The sequence below is a fragment of the Homarus americanus genome, unplaced genomic scaffold (assembly GCF_018991925.1).
Source record: "Homarus americanus isolate GMGI-L3 unplaced genomic scaffold, GMGI_Hamer_2.0 scaffold48406, whole genome shotgun sequence".
Taxonomy (NCBI): Eukaryota; Metazoa; Arthropoda; class Malacostraca; order Decapoda; family Nephropidae; genus Homarus; species Homarus americanus.
This window is the reverse complement of record NW_024753828.1, coordinates 3,187,508-3,211,541: the sequence shown is the minus strand read 5'-3', so window position 1 is coordinate 3,211,541 and position 24,034 is coordinate 3,187,508. Positions and strand designations below refer to the sequence as shown.

Sequence of the window (24,034 nt, the reverse complement as noted above, 5' to 3'; positions counted from 1 at the left end):
CATCTTTTACCTCTCCATCTACAGCTCAACACCTCTTCTACCCCGTCTCTGTACGCCCGTAGAAGTACCATGTGTCACAGGGGGGTGTACAGTATGTGGGTGATCAAGGAGGATAACCTTTCATAGCCGCCCCTCTCCCGTTGTCAATTTATTTAGGCTTTAGCTACACCACTGACAGTCGCAATTTACTTTCCTCACTCACTTTCTCCTGCTATCGATTTTCTCATTTACTTGGTCGTGTAGATGACAGCCTGTGTCCACGGAACGAAATGACCCCATAAGGAGGCTGTCTAATCTGCTTGCAGTTTGTGATTGGATTTTTCATGCTTCTTTCCCCAAGAGGGTTTTCCGAGGTTACTACTACAGTACATTCAGTCTTCCCACCACCTACCACCCCACCCCCAACCTTCACACCACCTACCACCCCACCCTCTGCCTTCCCACCATGTACCATTCTCCTAACACTAACCCATAAACAACATTACTAAACCCAAGCTCCAACCTGTTCCATAACCATCCCACTGACAAACTACCACTACTCCACACAGCACCTTCTACCACCCCACCCACCACCACTTACTACCATTCGCGCCTCACACCACTCACCAAATGCTTGCTTACAGGTTTTGAGTCTACTATCATTTGCAACCAACTCACCCAACATTCTGCCCATCACCCAACCCATCACCCGTTCACCCACTATCTGTCTACCATCCGTCCTGCCAACTGTCATCCCATCTGTCACTCCCATTTATCAACTGTCCTCCACATGTGTATTTCCTTACCTGTGTCTCATTCCACCCACCTGTCTACCTTCCTAACCACCATTATACACCATCCCATCCAATACGTCATCCAAAGACTAACCACACCACCCACCCACCACCTGTTCATCATCTATCCATAACATGTTCACCACCTGTGTACTAAACACTTGTCAGCCACCTGTGCACCAGTTCACTCACCACCTGTCAAGCACCCTCGGTATCTTGGTGACGCCACAACAAGCATCAAACATTCAGGATGTGCCGGTGGAGGAAGGCCAGTGGAGTGTCATTGATCAAAGGGGGTCTGAGGGCACACACACACACACACACACACACACACACACACACACACACACACACACACACACACACACACACACACACACATATCCAGGTGTGACAAAACTTATACTTCTGATGCTACAAGATGCACAGAGGTGAGAGTGACCATGTTAGACCAGCCAAGACAGCCATGTGTTTAATTAACTGACAGTATTAATATATCTCACAGTATTAACAGAGGTTAAGTGAGCACCAGTACAGTTCCATGTTAATACGAGTAAGTTATTGAGTCATCTAATTGACTAATTGCCCATATTTACCTACAATGTTTGTCTACAGTGTGGTGCTACAGTGTACTACCATCCTTCCTACTAACCCACTACTACCTGTATCCACCTCGTTAGCACTAGACTATCAGAGTCACCCCCCCCCCCCCGCAGAGTGAACTTGAGGCGGGGATGGTGAGCGTGGAGTTGGTGGTGGTGAACAATACAGAACTGATGGAAGTCTCCTCTGGCGGCATTGTTAACTATCTCGTCCACGTTAACCTAACCGGCTACCACGGCAAATACCACCTGTACCTCACCACGGCCGCCACACACCCAGGTGAGTGTGTGTTTGTTTGAATATTTGCTTGTGCCAGTGCGTACATCTATGCTTCTTCATCATTTTGTGTGTACGCATGTGCTTAAGAGTGTACTGTATGTGTGATGTGCCTGTGTGAAAGTGTGTGATGTGTGTGTGCCTTTGTATAAATGAATGTGTATTTCTGTGTTTGCTTGGCGAGAGAGAGAGAGAGAGAGAGAGAGAGAGGATATGTAAACACCTGTAGATCTACTGTATATGCATGTGTCTCCAATTTAGTAATTCAGAAATTTGCTTTAGATTATGTATATATGTTTAAGGGCCAGTTAATGTGACCTGTCGCACATAACTCCTGACCACATCCAGTACCTCCTCGTGTAGGGTTGACTGTGTGCCGCACCAGCGTGCTGGCTCAGGGGTTCAACGTGCCGCATGTTCGTAACCCGGAGATGGTCAACGGGGAACACATCAACGGCTACATCATCAACACGCAACAAGTATGTTACTTCCAGGTCGAGCGGTGATATTTTTCCTTAATTAAGAAGTGTGTGCTGATTCAGCTGAACAATCAAAGTGTTTAAGGCAATAATGTACAGGGGTATACCGTGTGAACTGTTTAAATTAATCATTAATTCTCATCCATAATATTGATTCATCACTATACCAACATAAGTCTGTTACACCTACATCAGTGACGCTGTTTGTCGTTATTATAAACTGTTTCCTTGGTCGTATGACCATTATAAATATTATTGCTATACTGTACTGTATATTGTTGGTTATAAAAACAACCATGACAACCATACCGAAATATATATACTGTAATTAACATCATCTGTGATGATCCAAAACCATTACAATGGCAGGTTAAATATTGAATTAGTGACGCTGTAACTATAAATTAATGTAATATCCGCTGGAGACAATCTCGTGTCTTAATTTTCTTTAACGCCCGAAAACCTCTTTGTTTAATCATTGTACGAAGTGTTACCAGGGTAACATTTCGTCAATTTTAGCATGATTTATACTAAAAGTTTATGATATGGAACGGTATAGAGTTGGTTTGGAGACACACAAACAAACAGACAAGACCGAAAATAAAAACCTGTACCGCAGTTATGAGAGGGCGATGACTTTTTTTCAGAGCTTATTTCTTCAATACACCTCAACAATGCACTATAGTGGCACGTATCACATGTAAGCGACATATCATCCCTCGTCACGTGCTGAAGCAATTGGTTATTCTTGGATGAAGCATTTCAATGACAGCAACACGGTTTTGGAAAACCTAATCCTTGACTAACCCCCACAGGAAAAAGTATAAACGAGTCACATCTCCACGACGAGGCCGGGGTTTGTCCACTATGCCCAGTCTGTCCGCCTGTCTACCAAGGAAGTCGCTCGCTAACAGGCATCAGTGTGGAGGTGCACTATCTTATTGAAAAATAACGAGTGGCTGGCTGCTGTTCTTTCAGTTGTTGGAATACACATTTCCTGTAACATTTTCACTCATACTACTGGTGTGTCTCTCATACTACTGGTGTCTCTCTCATACTACTGATGTGTGTCTCATACTACTGGTGTGTGTCTCATACTACTGGTGTGTCTCTCATACTACTGGTGTGTCTCTCATACTACTGGTGTGTCTCTCATACTACTGATGTGTGTCTCATACTACTGGTGTGTCTCTCATACTACTGGTGTGTCTCTCCTTTTACTGATGTGTGTCTCATACTACTGGTGTGTCTCTCATACTACTGGTGTGTCTCTCATACTACTGGTGTGTGTCTCATACTACTGGTGTATCTCACTACTGGTGTCTCTATACTACTGGTGTGTGGTGTGTGTCTCATACTACTGGTGTGTCTCATACTGGTGTATCTCATACTACTGGTGTGTCTCTCATACTACTGGTGTGTGTCTCATACTACTGGTGTATCTCATACTGGTGTATCTCATACTACTGGTGTGTCTCTCATACTACTGGTGTGTGCCTCATACTACTGGTGTATCTCATACTGGTGTATCTCATACTACTGGTGTGTCTCTCATACTACCAAGGCCGGATTTACCTACTTGTGGGCCCCAGGCCAAACTCATCAGTGGGCCCCCAAATTTATAGAAATGTTTGCATACTTATTGTACAGGGGCCCCATACTCCGGGTCCTATACTTATTGTACAGGGGCCCCATACTCCGGGTCCTATACTTATTGTACAGGGGCCCCATATACTTGTGTCCCAGGGGTCTATACTTATTGTACAGGGGCCCCATACTCCGGGTCCTATACTTATTGTACAGGGGCCCCATACTCCGGGTCCTATACTTATTGTACAGGGGCCCCATACTCCGGGTCCTATACTTATTGTACAGGGGCCCCATACTCCGGGTCCTATACTTATTGTACAGGGGCCCCATACTCCGGGTCCTATGCTTATTGTACAGGGGCCCCATACTCCGGGTCCTATACTTATTGTAGGGGCCCTTATGGTTGTGAATATATTATATAATGAAATACTCGGTGTACACTTGAAACAAGGTTATACACTGGCACGCTGCGCGACAAATTAGTTTCAGTGGGCCCCCAGATACCGGTGGGCCCTAGGCGAATGGCCTACTTCGACTATTGGTAAATCCGGCCCTGCATGCTACTGGTGTGCGTCTCATCCTACTGGTGTGTCTCTCATACTACTGGAGTGTGTCTCATACTACTGGAGTGTGTCTCATACTACTGGTGTGTCTCTCATACTACTGGAGTGTGTCTCATACTACTGGTGTGTCTCATACTACTGGTGTGTCTCTCATACTAACTGGAGTGTGTCATACTACTGGAGTGTGTCTCATACTACTGGTGTGTGTCTCATACTACTGGTGTGTCTCCATACTACTGGAGTGTGTCTCATACTACTGGTGTGTGTCTCATGCTACTGGTGTGTGTCTCATACTACTGGAGTGTCATACTACTGGAGTGTGTCTCATACTACTGTGTGTCTCATACTACTGGTGTGTGTCTCATACTACTGGAGTGTGTCATACTGCTGGAGTGTGTCTCATTACTACTGGGTCATCTCATACTACTGGTGTGTGTCTCATACTACTGGAGTGTGTCTCCTTACTACTGGTATTATTGTCTCATACTACTGGAGTGTGTCTCATACTTTACAGATTAGTGTCTCATACAACTTCAATTGTGTGTCTCATGCCTTTACTGGTGTGTGTCTCATACTACTGGAGTGTGTCTCATACTACTGGAGTGTGTCTCATACTACTGGTGTGTGTCTCATGCTACTGGTGTGTGTCTCATACTGCTGGAGTGGTGTCTCGCTACTACTGGAGTGTGTCTCACATACTACTGGTGTGTCTCCTTCTACTGGTGTGTGTCTCATACTACTGGAGTGTGTCTCATACTACTGGAGTGTGTCTCATGCTACTGGGGTGTGTCTCATACTACTGGGTGTGTCTCATACTACTGGGTATGTCTCATACTACTAGTGTGTGTCTCATACTACTGGTGTGTGTCTCATACTACTGGAGTGTGTCTCATACTACTGGGTGTAGTAATGCTCATACTACTGGTGTGTGTCTCATGCCACTGGTGTGTGTCTCATACTACTGGTGTGTGTCTCATACTACTGGGTGTGTCTCATACTACTGGTGTGTGTCTCATACTACTGGGTGTGTCTCATACTACTGGTATGTGTCTCATACTACTGGTGTGTGTCTCATACTACTGTGTGTGTCTCATACTACTACAATTGTGTGTCTCATACTACTGGTGTGTGTCTCATGCTACTGGTGTGCATACTACTGGTATCATACTACTGGTGTGTGTCTCATACTACTGGGTATGTGTCCATACTACTGGAGTGTGTCTCATACTACTGAGTGTGTCTCCCATGCTACTGGTCGTATGTCTCATGCTACTGGTATTGTCTCTCATGCTACTGGTGTGTGTCTCATACTACTGGGTGTCTCATACTACTGGGTATTGTGTCTCCTTACTACTTTGGTGTGTGTCTCATACTACTGGTGTGTGTCTCTACTTCATACTACTGGTGTGTGTCTCTTTTCACTGAATTGGTAGTAATCTCCTTACTACTGGTGTGTCTCTCCTTACTACTGGTGTGTCTCTCATACTACTGGTGTGTCTCTCATACTACTGGTGTGTCTCTCATACTACTGGTGTGTGTCTCATACTACTGGTGTGTGTCTCATACTACTGGTGTGTGTCTCATACTACTGGTGTGTGTCTCATACTACTGGTGTGTGTCTCATACTACTGGTGTGTGTCTCCATACTACTGGTGTGTGTCTCATACTACTGGTGTGTGTCTCATACTACTGGAGTGTGTCTCATACTACTAGTGTCTCATACTACACGGTGTGTGTCTCATACTACTGGTGTGTGTCTCCATACTACTGGTGTGTGTCTCATACTACTGGTGTGTGTCTCATACTACTGGAGTGTGTCTCATACTACTGGTGTGTGTCTCATACTACTGGTGTGTGTCTCATACTACTGGTGTGTGTCTCCACACTACTGGAGTGTGTCTCATACTACTGGTGTGTGTCTCATACTACTGGTGTGTGTCTCCATAATACTGGAGTGTGTCTCATACTACTGGTGTGTGTCTCATACTACTTGTGTGTGTCTCATACTACTGGTGTGTGTCTCATACTACAGGTGTGTGTCTCATGCTACTGGTGTGTGTCTCATACTACTGGGTGTGCCTCATACTACTGGTGTGTGTCTCCATACTACTGGTGTGTGTCTCATACTACTGGTGTGTGGTCTCATACTACTGGAGTGTGTCTCATACTACTGGGTGTGTCTCATACTACTGGTGTGTGTCTCATACTACTGGTGTGTGTCTATACACACTGGTGTGTGTCTCATACTACTGGTGTGTGTCTCTCATACTACTGGTGTGTCTCATACTACTGGTGTGTGTCTCATACTACTGGAGTGTGTCTCATACTACTGGTGTGTGTCTCATACTACTGGTGTGTCTCCTTACTACGTGTGTGTCTCATACTATGGTGTGTGTCTCATACTACTGGTGTGTGTCTCATGCTACTGGTGTGTGTCTCATACTACTGGTGTGTCTCCATACTGCGGTGTGTTCCACTACTGGTGTGTGTCTCATACTACTGGAGTGTGTCTCCATACTACTGGTGTGTGTCTCATACTACTGGAGTGTGTCTCCATACTACTGGGTGTGTCTCATACTACTGGTGTGTGTCTCATACTACTGGGGTGTGTCTCATACTACTGGGTGTGTCTCATACTACTGGTGTGTGTCTCATACTACTGGTGTGTGTCTCATACTACTGGTGTGTGTCTCCTACTACTGGAGTGTGTCTCATACTACTGGTGTGTGTCTCATACTACTGGAGTGTGTCTCATACTGCCAGTGTGTGTCTCATACTACTGGTGTGTGTGTCTCATACTACTGGGTGTGTCTCATACTACTGGAGTGTGTCTCATACTGGTGTGTCTCTTCTATGTGTGTCTCTCATGCTACTGGTGTGTCTCCATACTACTGGTGTGTGTCTCATGCTGCTGGTGTGTCTCCATACTGCTGTGTCTCATACTACTGGTGTGTGTCTCATGCTACTGGTGTGTCTCTCATACTACTGGTGTCTCATACTACTGGTGTGTGTCTCATGCTACTGGTGTGTCTCTCATACTACTGGTGTGTCTCATACTACTGGTGTGTGTCTCATACTACTGGTGTGTGTCTCATGCTACTGGTGTGTGTCTCCATACTACTGGTGTGTGTCTCCATACTACTGGTGTGTGTCTCATACTACTGGTGTGTGTCTCCATACTACTGGTGTGTGTCTCATGCTACTGGTGTGTCTCATGCTACTGGTGTGTCTCTCATACTACTGGTGTGTGTCTCATACTACTGGTGTGTCTCATACTACTGGTGTGTTCTCATGCTACTGGTGTGTGTCTCATACTACTGGAGTGTGTCTCATACTACTGGTGTGTGTCTCATACTACTGGTGTGTGTCTCATACTACTGGAGTGTGTCTCATACTACTGGTGTGTGTCTCATACTACTGGAGTGTGTCTCTACTACTGAGTGCTCTCATACTACTGGTGTGTGTCTCATACTACTGAGTGTGTCTCATACTACTGGAGTGTGTCTCATACTACTGGTGTGTGTCTCATACTACTGGTGTGTGTTCTCATACTACTGTGTGTCTCATACTACTGGAGGTGTCTCATACTACTGGTGTGTCTCATACTACTGGAGTGTGTCTCATACTACTGGTGTGTGTCTCATACTACTGGTGTGTCTCATACTACTGGAGGTTCTCATACTACTGGAGTGTGTCTCATACTACTGGTGTGTGTCTCATACTACTGGTGTGTCTCTATGCTACTGGTGTGTCTCATACTACTGGTGTGTGTCTATGCTACTGGTGTGTCTCTCATACTACTGGTGTGTCTCATACTACTGGTGTGTGTCTCATGCTACTGGTGTGTTCTCTCATACTACTGGTGTGTCTCATACTACTGGTGTGTGTCTCATGCTACTTGTGTGTCTCATACTACTGGTGTGTCTCATACTACTGGTGTGTGTCTCATACTACTGGTATGTGTCTCATGCTACTGGTGTGTGTCTCATACTACTGGAGTGTGTCTCATACTACTGGTGTGTGTCTCATACTACTGGTGTGTGTCTCATAGTACTGGAGGTGTTCATACTACTGAATGTGTTCATACTACTGGTGTGTGTCTCATACTACTGTGTGTGTTCATACTACTGGTGTGTGTCTCATACTACTGGAGGTTCATACTACTGGTGTGTGTCTAAAATCCTGGGTTTCTTGGTGTGTGTCTCATACTACTGAGTGTGTCTCATACTACTGGTGTGTGTCTCATACTACTGGTGTGTGTCTCATACTACTGGTGTGTGTCTCATACTACTGTGTGTGTCTCATACATGTGGTGGCCCACACGGTGTGTGTCCCATACTACTGGTGTGTCTCATGTCTCAACACTGATCCATACTATGGTGTGTGTCTCATACTACTGGTGTGTGTCTCATGCTACTGGTGTGTGTCTCATACTACTGGAGTGTGTCTCATACTACTGAGTGTGGTCTCATACTACTGGAGTGTGTCTCATACTACTGGTGTGTGTCTCATACTACTGGTGTGTGTCTCATGCTACTGGTGTGTGTCTCATACTACTGAGTGTGTCTCATACTACTGGAGTGTGTCTCATACTACTGGTGTGTGTCTCATACTACTGGTGTGTGTCTCATACTACTGGTGTGTGTCTCATACTACTGGTGTGTCTCATACTACTGAGTGTGTCTCATACTACTGGAGTGTGTCTCATACTACTGGTGTGTGTCTCATACTACTGGTGTGTGCCTCATACTACTGGTGTGTGTCTCTATACTACTGGAGTGTGTCTCATACTACTGGTGTGTGTCTCATACTACTGGTGTGTGTCTCATACTACTGGAGTGTGTCCCATACTACTGGTGTGTGTCTCATACTACTGGTGTGTGTCTCATGCTACTGGTGTGTGTCTCATACTACTGGAGTGTGTCTCATACTACTGGTGTGTGTCCCATACTACTGGTGTGTGTCTCATACTACTGGTGTGTGTCTCATACTACTGGTGTGTGTCTCATACTACTAGTGTGTGTCTCATGCTTGGTGTGTGCCTCATACTACTGGAGTGTGTCCTACTACTGGAGTGTGTCTCATACTACTGGTGTGTGTCTCATACTACTGGTGTGTCTCTCACACTACTGGTGAGTCTCATACTACTGATGTGTGTCTCATACTACCAGTGTGTCTCTCATACTACTGGTGTGTCTCTCATACTACTGGTGTGTCTCTCATACTACTGGTGAGTCTCTCATACGACTGGTGTGTCTCTCATACTACTGGTGAGTGTCTCATACTACTGATGTGTGTCTCATACTACCAGTGTGCCTTTCATACTACTGGTGTGTCTCTCACACTACTGGTGAGTCTCTCATACGACTGGTGTGTCTCTCATACTACTGGTGAGTGTCTCATACTACTGATGTGTGTCTCATACTACCAGTGTGCCTCTCATATTACTGGTGAGTCTCTCATATTACTGGTGTGTCTCTCACACTACTGGTGAGTCTCTCATACTACTGGTGTGGCCAAGCCTCGTGTTGGCTCTAGGTGGTAGGTGTGGGGGTGGATGATGGTGACTAACATCTGTTATCTGTATACAGTACTGGATTGTGTGGTTAAGGAAATAATATTTACTGAGTACAAGCAGGATTGACAGTTTGAGGCTGCCATAGGTCCCTGAGCCGGGTGATTCGTGGGTGACGTACTTGGTGACTGCGTCCTTCGTGGCTGACCCCGGCACCACCGCCAGCATCAAGTTCTACCTCAAGGATGGCACCGATGTCTCCGCCACTGCCTCCGCTCAGATTAAGGTGATTCACATATTTGAAGTTGTTTCAACTTTGGTTTCCTCCACAGCTCATTATAGTTCGGGGAATAATGAATGATTATGTAGTGTTGTATCAATTATGCTACATTATATAAAGGAAGTGATTATTTACTTGTCAAGCACCATACACTGTAATGCCATACCATGTATAAAATCGTTTAAATACACAGTGGCCATGTAAAAGCTTTTGGTGTTACTGCACGTTAATGTTGTCACAACCACCAAGTGACTGATGTTATTACCTGTGTCATCACATGTTGTGGTGTGACTGAGAAAATAACAGTAATCAGTGGCAGCAAGTATCTAGCGCTTCATTCATTCTTAACTCTTTAAGCAATCAGAGCCTTATAGAGTTTGTGGTTTAATAATGTCCTTGAAAAACCTGTTATGGGAACTGATACCTTGGCAAATATAGTCGTGAGAGCAGTACCTATGGACAAGCAGTGTTAAGTACACGAGAATCTAATTATCATTAGTTTCTGAATAAGTTAAAATATTAATGAGGATTGTCGAGATCTCCTTTGACTAATAAATTGTATAAATAATAATTATATGAAATATAATAACAAAAGTTATTTTATTTATGGAGGTGCCATCTAGTGAGATGGAGGAGCCACCTATTGTTAGTCACCAACAAGTACATAAGAGCTGGACCTTGTTGGAGGGAAACCGAGCAGCCGCTTTTACTGTCGCCTTCAGCCTTGCGCCAGACACCATCTACCCTGAGATACAGTTGATAATAGAGCCTGACCCTAATGCCCCACCAGTCCCCTTCAGAATGTGCAATGTCTTCTTCTCGCATGTAGGGAAGAACATGCCCTGTTTGGATGCAGTGGAGAATAACATAATCGCCGCCTCTGAAGTTACAAGAACGTGAGTTTCCTATTTAACTGATGTCCTTATTGTAAAGTTAATGCTAAAATAAACAAACTATCATGGTACAGTCTACACTTACTTATCTTCACCCACCACACACATCTTCATAATTCATATACAAAAGTATTTTAGTTTGACTTATTAGAGGTAGATAGTGATGTAGTAAGAGTATCTGTGTACTACTGCAACGTTGACACAGGTTACCACAGGCAGAAACAAATTTCCGCAACTGTACCATGTATATTGATTCCCAGTACTGTAATTCGGGATGCAGTACAGGCAGTTTTAGTGATGACCGCGAATATAAAAACGACAATAATGCCTAATATCCACATAGTAACACTCAGATACACTTATAAACACAGAAATACACTGAGAAGCACATATTGGCACATTTTTTCACACTTCACTCTTTATTTTATAATTTTATTCACTCATTTGCATTATTCACACTCCTGCACATAATTGCAACTATCTTTTCATCAATAGGATCAACAATAACCATATTTTTCACTTATTATGGTTCAACTAGGATGCCAAAACAGGTGGGAAGGCAGCGCGTGTGAAAAAGGATTGGGGGAGCAATAGTACTCCTTGCCACACTCCTAATTTTTAACAAACAAATTTATCATCCTTCCCACAAGTCATCCAGTGGGTAACGGAGACTTCCTAATGCATAGCTACAACAAAAAACGTTAATGTAACAACCTCGACCATCACACACATCTCGTACAAAGCTCCCACTACTTACAACCTCAAAAATCCAAACTTCTTAACAGCAATAATTCGCAAGTTTTATGAGTGTCTGCTAGAACATGACCTACCACCCTTCCTCACAGCTGGAACATGACCTAACCACCCTTCCTCACAGCTGGAACATGACCTACCACCCTTCCTCACAGCTGGAACTGGAACATGACCTACCACCCTTCCTCACAGCTGAACATGACCTACCACCCTTCCTCACAGCTGAAACATGACCTACCACCCTTCCTCACAACTGAACATGACCTACCAACAGCTGGAACATGACCTACCACCCCTTCCTCACAGCTGGAACATGACCTACCACCCTTCCTCACTCATGACACCCCTTCCTTACGGCTGGAACATGACCCACCACTTTTCACAGCTGGAACATGACCTACCACCCTTCCTTACGGCTGAACATGACCTACCACCCTTCCTCACGGCTGGAACATGACCTACCACCTTTCCTCACAGCTGGAACATGACCTACCACCCTTCCTCACAGCTGGAACATGACCTACCACCCTTCCTCACGGCTGAACATGACCTACCACCCCTTCCGCACGGCTGGAACATGACCTACCACCCTTCCGCACGGCTGGAACACGACCTACCACTCTTCCTCACAGCTGAACATGACCTACCACCCTTCCTCACGGCTGAACATGACCATGACCCACCCTTCCTCACAACTGAACATGGAACATGACAACATGACCACCACCTTCCTCACAACTGAACATGACCTACCACCCTTCCTCACAGCTGGAACATGACCTACCACCCTTCCTAACAGCTAGAACATGACCTACCAGCATTCCTCACAGCAAGAACATGACCTACCACCCTTCTTCACAGCTAGAACATGACCTACCATCATTTCTCACAGTTAGAACATGACCTACCACCCTTCCTCACAGCTGGACATGACCTACCACCTTCCTCACAGCTAGAACATGACCTACCACCCTTCCTCACAGCTAGAACATGACCTACCACCCTTCCTCACAGCTAGAACATGACCTACCACCCTTCCTCACAACTAGAACATGACCTACCACCCTTCCTCACAGCTGAACATGACCTACCACCCTTCCTCACAACTGAACATGACCTACCACCCTTCCTCACAGCTGGAACATCACCCTTCCTCACAGCTGGAACATGACCTACCACCCTTCCTCACAGCTGGACATGACCTATCACCCTTCCTCACAACTGGAACATGACCTACCACCCTTTCCTCACAGCTAGAACATGACCTACCACCCTTCCTCACAGCTGGGACATGACCTACCACCCTTCCTCACAGCTAGAACATGACCTACCACCCTTCCTTCCTCACAGCCATGACCCACCCTTCCTCACAGCTGGAATATGACCACCACCCTTCCTCACAACTGGAACATGACCTACCACCCTTCCTCACAGCTGGAACATGACCTACCACCCTTCCTCACAGCTGGAACATGACCTACCACCCTTCCTGCTCACAGCTCACAGGAACACGACCTACCACCCTTCCTCAAAGCTGGAACATGACCTACCACCCTTCCTCACAGCTGGAACATGACCTACCATCCTTCCTCAACAACTGGAACATGACCTACCACCCTTCCTCACAACTGACACATGACCTACCACCCTTCCTCACAACTAGAACATGCTTTCTCACAGCTGGAATATGACCTAACACCCTTCCTCACAGCTGGAACATGACCTACCACCCTTCCTCACAACTGGAACATGACCTACCACCCTTCATCACAGCTGGAACATGACCTACCACCCTTCCTCACAGCTGAAACATGAACCAAACACATGACCTACCACCCTTCCTCACAGCACAGAACAGCTGAACATGACCTACCACCCTTCCTCACAGCTGGAACATGACCTACCACCCTTCCTCACAGCTGGAACATGACTACCACCCTTCCTCACAGCTCATGACAGCTGAACCTACCACCCTTCCTCACAGCTGGAACATGACCTACCACCCTTCCTCACAGCTGGAACATGACCCACCACCCTTCCTCACAGCTGGAACATGACCTACCACCCTTCCTCACAGCTGGAACATGACCTACCATCCTTCCTCACAGCTGGAATATGACCTACCACCCTTCCTCACAGCTGGAACATGACCTATCACCCTTCCCCACAGCTGGAACATGACCTACCACCCTTCCTCACAGCTGGAACATGACCTACCACCCTTCCTCACAGCTGGAACATGACCTACCACCCTTCCTCACAGCTGGAACATGACCTACCACCCTTCCTCACAGCTGGAACATGACCTATCAACCTTCCTTACAGATGGAACACGAGCTATTTCGATGATGGAGTACAAATTGATCTGGGGATATTGTCGAGCATTTCTGGGGAGAGTGAGGAGGGGGAGGTAAGGATCATGACCATCATCGCCCTACCCTGGGGTATGCCCGGCCTTGACGCCCTCCCTGACACAACCATCCAACCTGGTACGTACGTATGTGTCTCACCTGTTACCTCTCCTGTTCATGTCTCAAATTTGTCTCTCTTTTTATGTGTTCTCTTAATAGTTCTCTTTTCTATTCATCTCTCATCTCCATTTTCCTGTTTGTTAATTGCACCTGTAGCTCATGAGTTCCCTGTTTGTTTTTCAGTTACATATCTTCTCTGTGTTTCTTCTCTTCGTCTCTCACATGCCTCTAACCTGTGTCCCTCAACTGTGTCTGTCCCTCTCATCTTTCACTTTTGTCTCTCTCGTTTCACCAGATTTTCTTTTCAATGTTTCTTATATTAGATTCTCAGCTATGTCTCACCAGTTGGTCTCTAACCTTTGTCTTTTCTCCACATCTGTCTGTTGTGTCTCGTCAAAAATTTTCTCTATGATGAATCTCAAAAGTTTCTCTTTCTGTATTGCTCTCCGTTACAAGTCTCATCATAGGGACTTAAGAACATATACTGCTGTAGGTTTATCGGCTCAGCAAAGCGGCTTCTCTTTACACCCAACCATTATAACTTATGTATTTGTCTAATCTATATTTGAAACTTCCTAACATAACTGTGTTAAGGATGGTATTTTGCAACTTGTGCCACTCATCTGCGCTCTATTTCAGAATCACTTTTTATCTATTTCCTCACTAAATCTAAATTATTCTAAATTAAACCAGGTTTTACATGAAACAGAATCAATTTTGTCACATATAAACTAACTTCCATTAAGCTAGAGCAACTAAATCAAAATGTTAACTCTCTTTGGCAAAATCTTCAGTTGTGTTTGAAGGCATAATTGAACAACTGTCCGTACTTAGCATAACACACACACACACACACACTACTTTGTTCACAGATTTTTCACATGTGGGGGACTACATCTAGTGCGGGAGGGGCGGCGGCAGCATCTTTCCGGTGTAGGCGCTTGTCTGCCTCGTTTTGCAGTCGGGCTAACACGAAAGTATTGACACCTTCTTGTGTGGTGCTCCTCCAAGCGTTACGGTGTGGAGTAATCGTCTCCCAGGTGAGGGGGTCGATTTGGCACTTTTTCAGGTTTGTCTTAAGACTATCCTTATATATTTTCAGTTACCCGCCAGCGTTATGTTTACTATTCGTTAGGCGACTGTAAAGTAGCTACTTTGGCAGTCTACTGTCGTCCATGCGGGTAACAAGGCCAGTCCAGCGTAGTTGTTCATGAATAATGGTAGCTTCAATGCTCCTACAGTTGGTCTCAGCAAGAATGCAGTACTGGCATTTATTCTTTTGTCTTCCCAGCGAACTCTGAGGATGGAACGTAGAGTACGTCTGTGAAAGTTTTCAAGTACCTTGAGATGCCTCCTGTATGTGACCCATGTCTCGCTGCCATATAGCAGGGTGGGGAGGACCACTGCTCGATATACGTGTAACTTTGCAGATAATTTCAGCTCCCTACAGCTGAAGACACGGTTTCAGAGTCTGCCAAAGTCTTGAGATGCACATCTGATCCAATGCTGAATTACTTCATCGATGTCCGCAGTGGTGGACAGGTCGGAGCCGAGATACCGAAAGTGGGTAACATTAGAAAGGGTAGTACCGTTATGCTGGATGGATGGTGGAGGTGTGGCTGAACCAGAAGCAGGCTGAAAGAGAATCTGAGTCTTATGTACATTCACCTCACGGCCGAAGTGTGCATACGCATCTGCGTAGGTGTTCAGGATCTCCTGTAGGTCACGTTCAGTGTGAGCAACAAGGGTGAGGTCGTCTGCATACTGAAGTTCAGTAATGGAAGCTGCCGATACTTTTGTTCCTGCCTGGAGTCGTCTTAAGTTGAAAAGACCATTTATTCGGTACTCGATGTCCACCCCGCCGGCTAAATTGGCACTGGTACGAGTAAAGAAGGCAGCCAGGAAAATGGAAAATAGAGTTTGTACCAATACGCACCCTTGTTTAACCCCCGTTTGGATGGGGAAGAACTCAGACTGTGTGCCATTGTACAGGACACTGCTGTTCATGCCAGCGTGGAATTGCCTCAAAATGGCAATGAATTTTGATGGGCAGCCAAACCGGCTGAGGGTCCACCAGAGGGCTTCCCTGTTGACCGAGTCGAAGGCAATGGTTTTGCACTTTTCCTGTATCTGGCGGGCAGCAAAGATCATGTCAGTGGTGCCACATGATGGTCTAAGTCCACATTGAGATTCTGGGAGGAAGTTTTCTGCCTCAGGAAGAAGTCTGTTCAGGAGGACTCGGGCGATAATCTTGCCAGCTATGGAGAGCAGAGAGATCCCTCGGTAGTTGCCACAGTCTGACCGGTCTCCCTTGTTCTTATAAATATTGACGATGGAGGTGTCTTTAAGAGCTTGGGGATTTCCTCCTTTTCTCATATATTTTCCAGAGAGAGTGGAGACGGCTGGTAAGCAGAGGTCCTCCTGCTTTTTACACCTCGGCTAGGATTCCATCAGGCCCTGAGGCTTTGTTTTTTTCATCTGTTTGTTGGCAGTAGCTACCTCATCCAGGGATGGAGGATAGCTGAAGTGCCTCAGCTCTGGATGCTGAAGGACCTGCTGGGTACTCAGGATATCCACATCAGTGTTTCGGTTGAGCAGTGAATGGTAGTACTCTTTCCAGTGCTGACGGATACCTTCATTGTCTTTAATTATGGAGTTCCCGTCGGATGAGCGAAGGGGGGCTGCGCCACGAGTGATTGGCCCATAAAATGTTTTAGTGGAATTGAAAGATTCGCGCATCTTGTGCTGATTTGCAATTTTTTGTGTTTCACATGCTTTATTTTTAAATCAGTTGTTCTTTAGATTGCGAAGTTCCCGCTAGGCCGCAGGCTTCTTCTTGCAGAAGGTAACAGCTTTGGTCCGAGACTGAGGGTTGTTCTGCCAGTCAGTTAAAGCAGCACGTTTATCATCGACGAGTACATTGATTGCCGGGTCATTTTCATCAAACCAATCCTGGTGTATTCTTTCGATCTGGCCGAGGGTCTCTGCAGGTTTTTGTCATGGCAGTGTCGAGAATATCCCATTCAGCACTGGGATTTGGGTTGTTTGATGTTGGGTTGTTTGTCAGCCCATGTTCGAGCTGCTCTCTGAAAGCATGTGCTACCGCTGGATCCTCCAGACGCTTGGTGTTAAAACCTCTTCTGGAGGCTTGCTGCCTTCGCCGTTTTGGGGTGACGTGAAATGATAGCTTGGCCCTGATGAGCCGATGATCAGTGTCGCAGTGGTCTGAGTGATGGCACGGGTGGTGAGAAAATCTCAGCGATCTCTTTCTCTGACAATGATGTAGTCAATGAGATGCCAGTGTTTGGATAAAAACACACACACACACACACACACACACACACACACACACACACATTCTACTGAAAACATAATTCTTTCACACTAACTCAAAAAAATAGTTTTGTTTCAGAATTGATAATTAATTTTGAGTTTAACAGTAGAATAATCTTAAGGTCATACTGGATCAAAGACCAATCTTAATCTCAATAAGTTGGTCACTGTGATAGCCAACACTTCTCCACACACTCACACATATCCTAATGCTTGACACCTCCTTGACAGAGATGAACTACACAGTGGGGATGAAGGTTGGTGAGACGATGTTCTGGGGGAATGCTGCTTATTTCAAGTTGAGTGCAGCGGTGTTAAGTACACAGAAGCAGCTGGGCACCTCCCCTCTCCACCCTCCACAACTGTACCTCTCCTCCTACCCAAACAACGCCCTTGTCACCAGCAATCTTCCTTTTATCGTCGTTGCAACCATCAGGGTACAGTTTTATGTTTACATTTTGCTGGCTGTATTTTTCACATGTTATTGTCTACCTAGTAGCTATTGAGTTCGTTATTATCTACCTTGTACACTCGCCAACAAAAGTCCCGTTGCCTCACTTGTCTCTTGATGAACCCAGAGATCTACTGTTCAGACCTGTGATACTGAAGCAGGTCTCTGAGTCTCAGGGTTCATGAAGAGGCAGGTGAGGTGACAGGTGAGTGTATACAGAATATTGTATTCCAGTAGTCAGTCTACGACAAGAGGACCCACAATTTTCAGTCTACCACAAGGTTAGTTCTCTATAGTCAGGCGTACATGCTATACACCCACACAGCCACTTATTAATTACAAGCATGCACGAGATAATACTAAAATCAATATTGTATTATGAGTGAAGGTTTATCCTATAGGCGATGCAGATACAGTACACTTAAGTTAAAGCCTTTTCTCAGTACACAAGCAGGTGCCTGAAATTTTGACCTTCAATGTTTAAAGACGTAAAATAAGCGATGGGTGTTTTTTATGGCGGACACTGATCTAACTTGGAGTGACATTTTCCCAGCTACGTCCCCTCTTCACAGAAAGAAAAATTACTAATCTAATCCTCCTTCGCATCATGGTACAGTACTTGGTCATTACCATCATGTTGCTAAGGTATTAAATTAAGTATCATGGAGTGAAGCCATTACCATCATTATTACTTACATTTCTTTTTGGTAGTAATTAATATCGTGTGACAGATTATATTTGGCAGTATCATTAACACATTACCTGTGTACATTCTAACACAGTATAATAACATTTAGATGGCAATTTAATTCTTGATGTTTTGAGAGAGAAACTCGCAGGTGCCTAGAGGCTGTACTAGGCTGTTATCTGCAGGTGGGACCAGGCATGACCCACGACTTCGACCTGGTGGTGCTCCCTCCTTCAGGAGTGCAGCTGTGTCGGCTGAGCCTGATGGAGCGTGGCCTCTACCTGGGATGTGTGCGGGGCGGGGACTGGCGACGTGGTGAGAGGTTCGCCTGGGACAACACCACAAGACTCTGTTACCAACACGACCCCAGCGGCAGTGTCAACGCCACTGTCACCTTCCTCGGCCTCACCAATGTCGGTCAGACATCCACTATGGCCTGGTTTACCTTTATGCTTGGCGAATCTATGTAACAGTATTGTGTGTGACGACTTTAGGCGTGACACAGTAGAACTTTTGCCTCTTAGCTCATAGAAAATAATAGGTTCCGATTTTCTTCCATTTTATTTATCATAATCCGCCATTAATATAAGCTAACACTTTCTCATAAACTGTCATGCGTTTTCATATTACCATGGCTAGATTAATAATACCAACAGATTCAGGACTCCTTCAATTATGCCAAAATAACGTAAGTGAATTAGCATTTTCCACGTTAAATTAAACATTAGCATAAAGTTATTCTAGTCATATAATTATCTCCTTAATATCATTCACGATATTTATATAAAATATAGAATTTATTCACATTTAGTTGCAGAATCTGAAATCATGCATAATCTGAGCTCTTGAAAAAATAAATATTGTATTGTTATGTTATTCATCTGTATCTTATCAAAGGTTTACCTGATACAGTATTCAGTTTCCCAAAGAGCTCATATTTCATTATATTTTCTCATCTGGTTTGATGATTAGGGCGGATTATGTTAGTTAATACAGCATATCTAATTTTTTATGAGAAACTGCAATAATCTTTGAGATTTATGCTGACTTTTATAGCTGTATGAAAGGCACCTGAGAACTTTGCTTGACAATAGGTATAAAGGCAAAAGGATTGTAGGTGAGAGTGTAGAAATTACAACACTAAGTAAATCATGTGTTTTGTTAATGACATTGGTTGTTAATCGTGTGAATGTATATTTGAAATTATACGCTTCCCTGTGCAGGTACACAGCCAATCAACGTCACATACAACGACTACAATGACTTGATGATTAATATCCCCGTCATAGCGCTGCCAGACTTCACAGCGGGTGATCTTATGGTGAGTCCTTCCTCTGTGCTAACTTCCTCCTCCAGGGTAACCTTGTAAAACTTCAACTGTTGTGTTGTTTGACCTTGTAACACATTACCTATTACGATGATACCAAAAAGAAATAAATTAAAACCAAAATAAGTTGCCAGGTCCCGATAAGATATTCGCCAGAGTTTTAGAGATATGAAAGGAAGATCATGGTTGTCCTTTGGTCAATTTATTTACTGTCACTAAAACTGAGCATCGAACAATACCAGGATAGCTAATATAATGCAGATTATAAAAAAAAATCACTGATTAGTTTAAGTTGGCCTGGGAATATTTTGATGAGAGCCTTTTGATGCGTGTATTGCCTCTCACCTCAATAACAAGTCTTTGCTTTCTAAACTTCCCTCTTATGGTTTCTCTCCCCAACTTTGTTTTCTAATCTCCAGCTTCCTTGAGAACCGATCCATGGCAGTTGTTGTCGAGGGATCGATCTCTCGCTCTTTCTCTACCAATAGTGGTGTCCCACAGGAAGAGAGTAGGTGAAAGAACTTTCACCTACTCTTTTCCTTCTTTTTATCAATGATTTACTTCACACCACAACTAATTCTATCCATTCTTACGCTGATGATTCTACTCTTCACTCTTCTTCACATTTCCCCTTCCCTTTAATTCTCAAACTAGATCTGTTCCAGAGCTGATATCATTACATCTATCAATGCGGATCTGTGCAGCATCTCCGAATGGGGAGATAGAAACTTGGTTAAATTCAATAGTAATAAAACTCAGTATTTAACAATTATACTTTCCAAATTAGATGATCTCCCACCAGTCACATTTCAGGATGCTATCATTCTGCCAAATTCTAAAGTAGATATGCTAGGCCTCACCATTTCCTCTAATATGTCATGAAAGTCACATATCCTCAATATTGCTACAGCTGCCTCCCGAAAGTTGGGAATGCTGTACAGATGCCGTAGCTACTTTACTCCTGAGCAGTTGCTTCAAGTATATAAGGGATTCATTCATCCTAACTTGGAGTACTGCTCTCATATCTGGGGGTGGTTCTTCTTCTGTCCAACTGTTACATAGGGTGGAATCAAAGGCATTTCGTCTTATTAACTTTCCTCCTTTAGTTGACAATCTTTCTTCCCTTTCTCTTCGCCACAATGTTGCTTCTCTTTAATGGGCAATGTTCGGTGGATCTGGCATCCTGTGTACCGCCGGCAAGGCCGTGGGCTCATAGCACTCGTCTTGCCCGCGGTGCCCACCGTTTCTCTGTGGATGTCGGTCACAGTAGAATAACCCGTTATAGTGCATCCTTCTTTCCCCACACAGCCAAACTGTGTTTCCATACTCTTACAATTTGTCTCACTTTAAAAAGCTGGTTTTCCGGCATCTTCGCGGTGTAGATTAATATAACCTTTTCCTTTTCTATTTTTTAGTTTTCTGTTCTTTTTGTTTTAGCCTCCAAGGCCCCGATGTGGGTCGTTGACCTGTGCCCGAGTAGGCCAATCCCAGTAAAAAAAAAATTATTTATCTTTATTATCTTATAAATATTTATCTTTATTATCTTATAAATAATACACACACACACACACACACACACACACACACACACACACACACACACACACACACACACACACACACACACACACACACACACACACACACACACACACACACACACACACACACACACATTGTATTTTCTCACCCTTCATGACTGTGCACACACACCAGTCTGCTGTGGTGGTTTCGTCTTGTGTTCCTACCAATATGTATCCTTGTGTGTTAGGTCAGTATCCGTAGTATTGGAGGTGACGAAAGCACAGAGTTGGCCAACTCCACCCTCACACTGGACGCCTCCGCCCCTCCAACGGACCTTCCCATCCCCACCAACAACACCATTACCTTTACAGGTACAGTCTTGGCAGTTATTATTCTTGCTATGTTGTTTTCAGACAGAAACGAAATATAATCTTTCTCGTAAAGATGATTTAGAATATTCTGACTGTTTATATGATTCGTAAGATTTTTTTTTCACTTCACTGTAAAAACAACTTTTGAAAGGTCAGACCAAGATTAACACAGCTCATGGAGGTAATAGTTCACCTGACACCTTGACCTAACCTGTGAAATGTAACACACATATTTATATTTCTTCATCAGACACACCAACTGAGTTTGTGCCACAAGTGGTAGGAACGTTGGAAGTGGAGGTGGAGGTGTGGGAGGGCACGTCACACCTCCTTGCTGTCATTGTGACGGCACCAGCAGCTGACGTCACCTTGTGCTCGGCTCAAGTCACTTTCGTTGGGGAGATGATGCCGTGCGTCAACGGCTCCCTCGCTAACACCACATACACCAGGTCTGCATCTCAAACACACAACTACTATCTACGTGTTTATGTTAAAAACTGCTGAGCTAGGGTTTAGGGTTATATTCACTACATATTTTCAAATTATTACGGTAGAACTGATAAGGCTGAGGCTAATTTTACCGAGGTACTGATACCACTAGATTGTTGGCTATTTAGTCGAGTTTCTAGCCACATAAGGACAACCCTATACTACATATGAAGGCTTTGGGGCAGGGGTAGGAATGTACAGTAGCTAAAACAACTACCTGTGCAGGTGGGGGTCGATATGCTCCGAGATTATGTGTTTGACTAGTGACAGCCCTCATATACCAATATTTATCGTCCCTGGTCTCATATTGTTTCCCACAAAGTATTGACAGATAGTTGTTTTAGCTACTGTAAAATGGCTGGCACATGTTGTGAGATGTGGCAACTCTGTGGAATATTTATCTAGCATCCTTAGTGTGGCAACTATTGTAAGGTTCCAGGAGTTTTAATATAAAGTAAACAAACACAGAGGTGCCATATCTCACAAAACGCACCAACCATTGTACCACGCATAAGTGCAGGCATCTGCACCTCATACCCCATGGATAACCATGAAATTAATTATTGCTACTATTGTTGTTTATTATTTGAAACTCCTTAACATGAGAATATGATTGACATCAATATGAATATGGCTGACATAACCATCATTTTTTTAAATAAAAAATCACTATTATCTTGCTGTATGAATATGAAACAATAACTGAACACACACACACACACACACACACACACACACACACACACACACACACACACACACACACACACACACACAGTGACACATCTTAACTTCTTAACGATGTGAAAAAGTTGCAGTCAGCTTTCCTAACACACACTATGCATGTGTGTTTAGATCACACCATGAGTGTGACGGCGGATGTGTAGTGACCATGAGTGTGATGGTGGATGTGTAGTGACCATGAGTGTGACGGCGGATGTGTAGTGACCATGAGTGTGATGGTGGATGTGTAGTGACCATGAGTGTGATGGTGGATGTGTAGTGACCATGAGTGTGATGGTGGATGTGTAGTGACCATGAGTGTGATGGTGGATGATGGTGTGATGTGGATGTCTAGTAACCATGAGTGTGACGGCGGATGTGTAGTGACCATGAGTGTGATGGTGGATGTGTAGTGACCATGAGTGTGATGGTGGATGTGTAGTGACCATGAGTGTGATGGTGGATGTCTAGTGACCATGAGTGTGATGGTGGATGTGTAGTGACCAAGAGCGTGATGGTGGATATGTAGTGACCATGAGTGATGGTGGAGTGTCTAGTACCGGGTGTGATGGTGGACCATGAGCGTGATGGTCGATGTAGTGACCATGAATGTGATTGTGGATGTGTAGTGACCATGGCGTGATGGTGGATGTGTAGTGACCATGGGTGTGATGGTGGATGTTAGTGACCATTGTGATTGTGGATGTGTAGTGACCATGAGCGTGATGGTCGATGTAGTGACCATGAATGTGATTGTGGATGTAGTGACCATGGTGTGATGGTGGATGTGTAGTGACCATGAGGCGTGATGGTGGATGTAGTGACCAAGAGTGTGATGGTGGATGTGTAGTGACCATGAGTGTGATGGTGGATGTGTAGTGACCAGGGTGTGACGGCGGATGTGGTAGTGACCATGAGTGTGATGGTGGATG

The 24,034-nt window shown here is 44.6% G+C and overlaps 1 protein-coding gene across 1 annotated transcript in view; it reads left to right on the top strand.

The window, feature by feature from the left end:
* LOC121855493 overlaps nt 1-24,034 on the top strand; it is a 40,220-nt gene that overhangs the window by 15,115 nt on the left and 1,071 nt on the right. The window contains exons 8-17 of the mRNA XM_042350469.1: nt 1,490-1,655; nt 2,016-2,131; nt 9,948-10,085; nt 10,692-10,975; nt 14,051-14,214; nt 17,761-17,966; nt 18,854-19,085; nt 19,892-19,989; nt 21,767-21,890; nt 22,141-22,339. Of these exons, the coding sequence (XP_042206403.1) occupies nt 1,490-1,655; nt 2,016-2,131; nt 9,948-10,085; nt 10,692-10,975; nt 14,051-14,214; nt 17,761-17,966; nt 18,854-19,085; nt 19,892-19,989; nt 21,767-21,890; nt 22,141-22,339 (1,727 nt within the window). The remainder of the gene's footprint in view (nt 1-1,489; nt 1,656-2,015; nt 2,132-9,947; nt 10,086-10,691; nt 10,976-14,050; nt 14,215-17,760; nt 17,967-18,853; nt 19,086-19,891; nt 19,990-21,766; nt 21,891-22,140; nt 22,340-24,034) is intronic.